A 10,019-nucleotide genomic window follows, 5' to 3' on the forward strand; every position below is an offset into this window, starting at 1 on the left:
AGCCTATCAGTCCCCTGTATTTTTTTCTGAATATGAAAGTTTGATTTCTCACTCCTAGTAGTTAACTGTGAAGAAATTATACCTCACTTTGAGGCTTAGGCTGAATTTTGCTTGTTCTTGAAATTATTATGAGTTTAAAATATGTTGTTTATGTCTCTAGTGTGTTCTCATTTTAAATAGATATGTTTGCTGAAAGATACCTGGAATAAAATACACATTTTTGCAAATAACTAATGTTTTGAATTCATGACCCTTATTGGGATATTTTTGATCATAGTTTTGTATCTTGCTTTGTTTTAGAGTACGTCTCGCATTTTCCTCCTAACAAACAATAATCTCCTTCTTGCTGATCAAAAGTCTGGGCAAATCAAATCAGAAGTTCCTCTGGTAGATGTCACCAAGGTGTCTATGAGCTCACAAAACGATGGCTTCTTTGCTGTTCACCTCAAGGAGGTAAAAGTTCTCCTAGTGTTTTGATAGAAAGATTTCTCCACTTGTCCAATTTCTCAGCCATTGATTTGGACATTTTCCCTATCTGACTAGTTGTGTTGCTTGAAGTCTTTCCTACTGATATGCAATTCTTGTCTATAGTCACCCCTATATAAAATCTCTTGGAGTGGAGAATCAACATCCCAGTTTTGTTTTGTTTTTTTAAGTTCTCCTAGTTGAGTCCCTTGTGTGGTGAAGGTTGACAGCCACTGCTATAGGATATTTGGTGGAAGTGTTATTGTTACATTTTTTTGCAATCCCAATCACTGAGGAATTTTTTGTACAGCATTTTCAGCATTAGTTTTAAGTTGAGCGAGTGCTCCTTGAACCTGAGTGTGTGAAGCCATATCAGTGAAACTTGCTACAGTTTCTAAATCATTGAGCAGAGGTGCAGCCCAAGATGACACATCTCTTAACAAGATCTTGGGTGACACAAGTGTCACTTCTGGTCCATCAACCAACTATGAATAGCAAAGTGTTGGATAATCTTGCTGAAGGGATCTAGGGAAGTGAAAGAAACACTGCTCTTGGCATATATGTTTACTCGTGGAAAAATAGGCTCTAGTATTCGATGTTTTAATAAGACCATAAGTATATTTTCAGCCGAGCCTGTGAACATTTCCTTCCTCAATGGTCTTAAATTATGATTGTCTAACTCTGGTTTTCCCTTGCAGGGCTCAGAAGCTGCTAGTAAAGGAGACTTTCTCTTCAGCAGTGACCACCTGATTGAAATGGCCACCAAGCTCTATCGCACAACTCTCAGCCAAACCAAACAGAAGCTCAATATTGAGATTTCTGATGAGTATGTTAATGTCTTGTTTCATCCACTTTTTCATTTTCACCTGATGTCTTTGTCAGTGCAACTGTTACTTGTTATATATTAAGTAATATATTTAGTTATTTGTGCTGGATAAAGGATGTAGAGAGGTCGACACTGACGGAGTCCCTGTTTTGAATACCTGATATTCTAGTGGGAGAGAAAAATGTACAAAATAAAAGATATAGATGATAGGGTTTGGACTGGTGGCATGTGCTTATGGAAGTGGGGGGGAGGGACAAGAGTCGGTGGTATTGTTTTGGATAGGGAAGTTGGGGAGGCATGTGATACTGTGGGTCAAGCCATTCAACCGCCTAGGAAGTTCAGAGGTGGCAGGTGCAAATGCCTTGAGACAGGAGCGATCACTGTCAAAGAGTAATGGTGGGAGAAGATGCTGGAAAAAAGTAGGAACTGGTCATGAGTGAAGTCATGAGATTTTATAAAGTATGCTAAGAGATCCTTACAGGTTTTGAGAGCGCAAGGATATGGCATGATCTGATTTTTGTTTTTCTAAGGGGGCTTTCACTGTAGTGTGAACGTTAGTTAATTATTGGGAGGCAAGAGCAGAAGCAGAGACTAAGGAGATTCTCCAGGTTGCACGAGCGTATGGTGATAATGGCAGTGTGAATGGGAGACAGTGAGGAGTCAGATCCTGAGTATAATTGGAAGAAAAACAAAGGATACATGAGAGGATTGGTGTTAGGTTTTGTTCCCAACTCCAAAGGATGATACTATTTGATGAAGTTGTGGATATTGAGGAGAGAGAGCTTTGGCAGTGGCCCAGGTAGTTTGGAATTATTAGATTTGAGAGGACTTTTTTTTTCACATGTAAATAATTTGACCTGAGAAAAGGCATTCCATGTTTGATAAGGGCTCATTAGTGCAAAGACTGGGATAAATTGGAAATTTTGCTTTTTGACTTCATGTTCTAATTTTAGAGGCTAATTGCCCAAGAAGAGTTTATTCTCTAATTGCATAGGTTACCTGTCTGTTGTAGTTCATCTGTTCCTAAAAGTCTTTCTGAAATATGCTACCCATTTCTGTCCTTCCTTTGTGAGTTCAGGCCTCTATGGTATGTTGGAATCACCTCTTCCCTCAGCATGATTGATTCTCACTGAGCACTACTTATGCTGAGTGAATGTAGAGTATACACTCTACATTGGTAAACAAATGCTCTGCCACTTAAACCACACCCCCAGCTGTATACTCTCCACATTAGGAATGTCTATTTGGACTAATTAACTTTTCTTGTAAAAAATGAAAGTAATGAGGGGAGAGAAAATATTGACAAGCTGGATTCCAATTAATTAGCGTTCAACTAATTAATTAGATGGGGCTGGTTAGAGCTTTAAGCTTTGTTTTGTTTTTGTGCCAGTACAGATCCTGAACTCAGGGCTTCTTGCTTTTACTTTGCTTTTTCACTTTAATTTCCCTTTGATTGAGTTTTTCATAATTTGAAGATGCCAGTTCCTACTCAGTAGGAAAAAAATTGTATTATCCTGATGATATCTTTCTTTTTGATATGTAGATGAAGCAGCCAAATTTTACCTAAGTCCAAACCACAAAGGATTGCTACTTTAAAAGCATGTGCCATACTGCTGTTCTTTTAAAGAAAAAAGTAATGGCATTATAGCTCAAGTGGTAGAGCACTGGCCTTGAGCTGAAGAGCTGAGGGACAACGCTCAGGCCTAGAGTTCAAGACCCACAACCGACAAAAAAAGAAAAATGTTCTTGCAGAACACAATGTGTTATGGGGAAAAAAAGTCTTTTTTTACTTTTAATTTTATTGTCAAGGTACAGAAGGATTACAGTCACATAAGTAAGGTAGTGAGTTCATTTATTGTCAAACTTATTACCCCCTCCCTCGTTTTTCTCCCTCTTTCCCACCCCCTCACGCCCCTCCCCCCAGGTTGTACGGATGATTTCCAACATAGTATTGTGTAGAGTATCACTCTTGCATTGGCTCCCCCTTTCCCCTCTGTCTCGCCATTTTTTTGTTCACCTTTCCTTCCCTAATTCAGATAAACATACAATACCAAGGGTACCAAAATCAAGTACAGTGACAAAACAGCATGCTATAATCAAGAAATCTACTAACAACAGATGCTGGGGGGATGTGGCCAAAAGGGAAAGCTACTACACTGTTGGTGGGAGTATAAACTTGTTCAACCACTCTGGACAGCAGTATGGAGGTTCCTCTAAAGACTACACATAGAGCTCCCCTATGACCCAGCAATACCACTTTTTGGCATTTTTCCAAATGATCACAAACAAGGCCATATTAAAGCGACCAGCACAACTATATTTATCACAGCAGTATTCATTATAGCTAAGATATAGAACCAACCCAGATGCCCCTCAGTAGATGAATGGATCAAGAAAATGTGGTGTGTGTGTATGTTGTGTGTGTATATACACATATACAGTGGAATTCTATACTTCCATCAGAAAGAATGACACTGCCCCATTTGTTAGGAAATGAAAGGACTTAGAAATCTTTCTTTACTTGGTTCTCAAAGCCTCTGATCTTGTTGCCGTGACTTACTGGAGGGCCTCAGCGGTTATAGCTTGTTCTGTGTTTTCCTCTCCAGTGGCTCTCATGAGCACATGGTCTGGGAAACATGGTTGGGATTAGTTTGAATCTGGACAGCCAGGATCCAGCCCTATCACAGAGAGACTTGAGACAAGCTGGATTCCATCGGGAATCAGAAAGCACACTTTTCTGAATGAAGATTTACTATATGGCTGCATGAGGAAGACATTTAATAGAACACCTCTCCTTCTCTAATTCCTGATTGTTGGACTTGTAAAAATTGAATAGCTGATGGAACCTTTCACAGCCCCTATGGGTTCCTTCCCTAGCCACTCCAAGAAGCCTCAGAAATAGGTTTTTAGGGTGACCTCTCATTTCTAAGCCCCAAGGATTTGTAGGCAAGGGTTATAAATCCTTTTAGAGAAGGTTTTAAATTTAAACAAATAGGTTTAGTCATGGGCAGGATGCCTATGCTGTGTTTCTCAACCCTATGTGGCTTTGCCTTATTTCTTTGCCAGCTGTATGGACTCTGTGAACAGCTCACAGGTCAGTGACTAAACTCTTCCTCACCATATCTTCTACTTCAAAATAGAAGTAGTTATTCCAACCTACCAATTTCTATAACCATTATGGACTTGCTGAATGTAAGCTTTTGGGAAGTGATTGTAAATCCTGCTCCCGAGTGCAGTTTTAACTTGCACATGAAGAAATGAGAGTTTAATTCATTGAGAGATTTAACTGCTTTGTAATTCCTAGTCCCTAACCTCCCAAGCTGTAAATAGATTGCATCTTAAAATAGCCTATAGATGTACAGTATTTCTGAAAATTAAATTCTGAATATAGTGTTCTATTAAAATATTCTAAGTAAATATGCACATCTCTATGCCTGTTCATACTTACATAGATGGATGCATGCAGTCTATATCATTTACATGTGTTTTACTGGTATTTTAAATCAAAGCAACTAATCTAGGGTATTTTTAGCTGTAGAATTAAATACTCCATTTTATTGTTGTTGCTCTCTCTTCCGTGAAATGGAGACAAAGGATAGTAATCACCTCCCAGACTTGTTTTAAAACTGAGTTAATATAACAATATGATTCATGATACTCAATAAATTTTAGCTTATTTCTAGAGTGAATCTTGATCATGCACTATAAACATGGAAACAGTTCATGTATACTTAAGCTAATCGGAGAAGTTCTTTCCTACACATTGAATGCACTATATGTGGTCTTTGAAATTTTAAATGTAAATTAACTGTTAAAATGTGTGAATTTGTATTAAACTTGAAAGGTTTTTTTTTTCTTTAAGGCATACAGTTAAAAAATACATTTGTTGGAAACATAATAGGCAAAGGTGAAACTACAGCTTTTATACTTTTTTAAGTACTTTCAAATTGAGAAGAGACAACACATGTAAAAGGTTCAAAATACTGTCCTTTTCAAACAGCTGGTGAACTAGAAGCTTATTTGTGTGCTGTGCATACATGCACATTGTACACATTGGTTCATGGGCTTGAATTCAGAGCCTAGGAGCTGGGCTCTTGAGCTGTGCTCAAGAACCGCAGCTCTTCTTACAGCTTTTTGTGGTTAATTGCAGTCTCGAAAACTTTCCTGCCCAGGATGGCTTTGAACTATGATCCACAGATCTCAGCCTCATTGGTAGTTGGGATTACAGGCATGAGCTACTAGCACCGGCAACGAAAAGTTTTTGTATCAGTTTTCAACCCAGTAGATAATGTTTGTGAAGCACAGCCTTTTTAGACCTAGAAACTAGGACTAATGCATACAAGCAGAACTGTTTATCTCTCTACCATTGAGAGTTGTGGATGTTAGTAAGTGATCAGCCAACATACTCATTAGGTTGAATCAGTTATCAACGTGCCAGTAACTCAGAAAGCTATTCCCTGAGAAGACAGGGAAAAAAAAGCATTCTATAATGATTATGATGGTGGAGAGAAAAGAGCACTAATCTCAAGGAAGGAAAACCTGTTCCTGAGCCAACCACGCTGCTCTTCTGACTTATGAAAGATGCTGGCCTTGATAGCAGAGACATCATTTACACAGCTGGTTGTTCCCTGTGGGACCCAGCATGGGAGCATGTGAAATGGTCTTATACGCACTCACAGGACCCCTGATGGTCTGCAAGTAAAAGATCTGGCGTGAATGTGGTTTTCTTAATGTATCATAAATACCACTATTGAGATAAGAGATGGTTTTAGGTGAACATGAGTGGTTTTAAATTTGAAAAAAAATGATATAGTGCTCTGAATAAAAGAGATAGATTAAACTCATGATTTTATTATTCACTAATTTTGAAGCAGTAAGAGCCATATATTAGCATAGTGTACAAATAAGACAAAAAGAAGTTGAAAAAAATTGTTAATATCCTTTTCTGAAAATCTTCACTTTCTTAATTTGTTGGTAATTTAAGGACCCCTTTTCCAAGTTATATTTCTATCATGCAGTGGTTGAGAAAATAGAGATGCAATATGTTAATGTTTCTGTTGAAAACATGGAAATAATTATTCCTACCTCTTCACTTACTGAAATATGATGAGTTAATGAATGAACTTCCTTCAGCTTACTTTGGGCTAAATGATAGCTACTGAGAATAAAATGCCAGGGTACAATTTGGGCAAGAGGTGTGCTAGGAAGGAAACTATTGTCATGGTGAATATCCATTAGAACACACAAAAAAACATCCACTAGTATTATTGTGCTTATCATCTGTTTTTATATGTTCTTTCATTTGTTTGATTCTTTTCTCCTAGGTTCCTGGTACAGTTCAGACAAGACAAAGTGTGTGTGAAGTTCATTCAGGGAAACCAGAAAAATGGGAGTGTTCCTACATGCAAACGAAAAAACAACCGTCTTCTTGAAGTTGCGGTCCCTTAACTGGCTACTTGTCTTTGCTTTCATGGACTTGTTTCTTTGTAATAGTGCAATTGGTTTCAATTTTTGGGGGGTTCGTTATATGTTTGGGAATTGCCAAAGACTAGGGTCCCTTGGCAAAATAAAAGTAATTGACTAATCAATTTTTATTATTGCGATAGTTTAACTCTTAAATTCACTTTCTGTCCTGGGGCAGGATTGTTGAAACTAACAGTGTCTGTTTCCCTGACATTTGTGTTTCCTCTTTAGTTACCATGTTAAGACTTGTCTACCCTAAATCAACATATTAATCATAGATTATTAATACATATAAGTATAGGATGGGTCTTAAGAGACAATGCATTCATTTATAAAGTATTTATTGAATGCCTACTCTCTGCTGGGCACTACGCTAACTGGTATGAAATTACTAGGAGCCTTTTTATTTGTAAGACCATTGCATTCTGGCTGGTTTGTGCTGCTTTAATGACAGCTGGAAAAGATTGAAAGGTGGAGGGCAACCAATAACTGCTAATGATGGACAGCATTAGCAGGAACTCTGTAGCATGATCATAAACAATGTATGCTCCTAGAAGGACTGGTCTGATGAGGAGTAGAAGTAGATGACTGGGTAAATCCCTCCATATTTTTTTTCTTTCTGAGAAAAGATAAATGACATCTGAACAGATCTCCTTGTGATTACTTTCAAGAGTAGAATACAGAAGTGATTCTTATTTTAGTTAAAGTGACAGACGCACTCAGTAACATGGTGTGTTCCTGTTTCTGGTAAACATCATATAGGATTACAGGTATGCTAATACCTGCAGTGGTTTTATTCAAGTTCAAGTAACTATTTTAAACCACTAACACAAGAAAGAAAGGCTAAGAGTCTTTCAGAGTGGCAGATGTTCTGTATGATGTGCAATAAACATCCCAGCTCTTTTGTGAAAGTTTTATTTATAATATACATTTTTGTATGAGAGAGGTGATTGGTATCGAGTGCATATTAGTCAAGGATCAACAATCAGTTCATTTTAATTTGCAGAGATTTTTCTATTTTCTTTAAAATTTTAAAATGAAGATTCATTTGGAAACTACATTTTAAACTTTGGAATCAAACCATTTCTTATTTGGGAGGATAATGTATATACATTGCTATTATGTTAAATAATAAAATTGTTCTAATTTGGTGCCATTTGCTGGATCACAACTGTATTTTTGTATTCCAAGCTATTTTCATATGTGTCAGTGTATTATCTCACAAAAAGGTTTTACAACCAAAACATTATATGGGCTCTGTATTGATTGAATTTCACAAATCTTTTATAAACCAGAAACAGTTGTGGAAATATTTTCTGGGTATTTTCTGTTGCTTTGTATACTTAGAAGACATTGCTCACGTAACTTCTCAGGTGTATGTATGTGGGGTTTTTTTGGTGTAGGCAAAGGATATAATTCTTTTCACTATGGGCCCTTCCTTCACTATGGGCCCCAAATGGTATATTTCCTGATATTGTTGAGTGGTAATTTGGGACTGAGGGACATTTTTGTTTTAATGTTTTTTTAAAGACAGATACATTTACAATGCTGAACGTACAAAAAGTGCAATAAAAATTCTCCATTCCATTGGTCCCCCATCTGCTAGTTCTGCCTCTCCTTCCAAAAAGTTAATTCTTATTTTCAGTTACTTTGGTATTGTTTCATATGTATACTAGCATACATTGTTCTTTACCTTGTCTTTGTCTTCTAACAGAATAGTCAGAGTCTTTCTGTTAATCTTCACTGGTTCCCTGCTGGTCCCCATTGGACTGCTTCCTCAATGGAACTTTGTAAAGGCAGTCAGGATTGCAAGGACCAAGATTCTATGGGTCTACTTAATTTTTTTTTAATTTTCTATTTTCCAAATATTTGGAGATTGTTCATTATGGTAGTTAGCAGCAATAGTGATTAGCAGTCACATAGTTCACAAAGTTTTTTTGTTGTTGTTCCCAATAGGAAAAAAAAGACTTCATCTAAATCCTCAAATTATAAAAATATTTTTGCATGTAATTTATTCTAATCACTGTTTAATCACTGAAAGGAAGTATGACAATAATTTTTGGTGGTAAAACTCAACACGAGTTTTACATGACTTGGTTGGAATGTTTTCTGAACATCAAGCAGAAAAATTGCTTATGTACCAAGATATAATATGCTTTCTTAGAGTTTTAGTACTTAGAATCCATGTAGTGATGTGGCCTTTCTTTTCCATGGAGCAAGCAAGCAATTAAGGAAATTACAATTGGTAGAAACAAAGATTCAGAATTTTTTTAACTTGCAATATTAAACCTTCTGAACTTAGAATTGACTGCCCCTTAGAGAACAAACTGTTGGCTTTGAGGAAGCCTTCACTTTCCCCATGGGGAGAGCAGTACATATTTGACCACACTGGAATTGAGAGCCCCTATAATACAAATGTTGCTGAGTGTAGGGGGAAAAAATCCAAGGAACAATACTCCTATGTTGACTCCTGGGTGGACTTTATCTTTTATTAAGTGAATTAGAATCTCCAAAATAGAGTTTGAAAATGAGCATTTTTAAAAAGCTCTTCAGAAGATTTACACATGTTAAGCTTTGAGAACATTGATGAAAAATACTAGAGTTATTTTCTGGTCACACATAACAATTTCACCTTAATAAATCCTTAATTCTGATTCATATGAGAACCACTCGTTCAGAGCTGTTCTGCACAAGGAATCTGAAAGGGCTTCCCGCCCATGCCCAATGTCTTGAGTAGAGCTTATGCAAGCAAGTGATACCGCGTTGTATGTGTCTGTCCCTTTCTTGCAATGAAAGTGGAAGTGTGGGTGGTGTGTATCCAGGCCTGGCCACACCACTAGACATGGATTCAACTTAGACACATTTCATCTTGGTATGTAAGCAGGCTTTCCCATTAGGCAGAGGCACAGCTTATGGAAATGAGTTCCATCACCAGCTTTTCCCCCAAGTATTACTTAGAAGGTTGCCTAGCCCTAGGGTGATTTCTGCGAGTAACCTGGGCTGAGGTAACTCAACCCCTACCCTGACTCACAAATGTTTTCTTGGAAAAACCTGTAATAGGTTCCACAAGAGCTGTAGTTGCTAAAGGATTGCAGTGTGATTGACATAGTTCATCTTTTGATTTTCATCAGCCACAGTGCAAGAAAGGAACATAGAAATGTTGTCATGGATTGGTTACAGTTTTGTATTTTACACTCTTAGAGTAATAACTTAGTCTCTAAACCCATTGGTAAGGCCTTCAGCTCAAGTTTGAATACTTGTACTC

General features: G+C 37.3%; 1 protein-coding gene across 3 annotated transcripts in view; it reads left to right on the forward strand.

Annotated features, from left to right (window-relative positions):
- Window positions 1-8,065, forward strand: part of Myo1b (myosin IB) — a 149,202-nt gene extending 141,137 nt beyond the window's left edge. For all 3 annotated transcript variants that reach the window (XM_013029657.1, XM_013029665.1, XM_013029672.1), the window contains 3 exons: window positions 301-453; window positions 1,164-1,291; window positions 6,616-8,065. In XM_013029657.1, coding sequence (XP_012885111.1) covers window positions 301-453; window positions 1,164-1,291; window positions 6,616-6,739 — 405 coding nt within the window. In that variant the 3' untranslated portion in view covers window positions 6,740-8,065. The remainder of the gene's footprint in view (window positions 1-300; window positions 454-1,163; window positions 1,292-6,615) is intronic.
- The last annotated feature ends 1,954 nt before the right edge of the window (window positions 8,066-10,019 follow it).

This window comes from Dipodomys ordii, unplaced genomic scaffold (genome assembly GCF_000151885.1).
Source record: "Dipodomys ordii isolate 6190 unplaced genomic scaffold, Dord_2.0 Scaffold5, whole genome shotgun sequence".
Taxonomy (NCBI): domain Eukaryota; kingdom Metazoa; phylum Chordata; class Mammalia; order Rodentia; family Heteromyidae; genus Dipodomys; species Dipodomys ordii.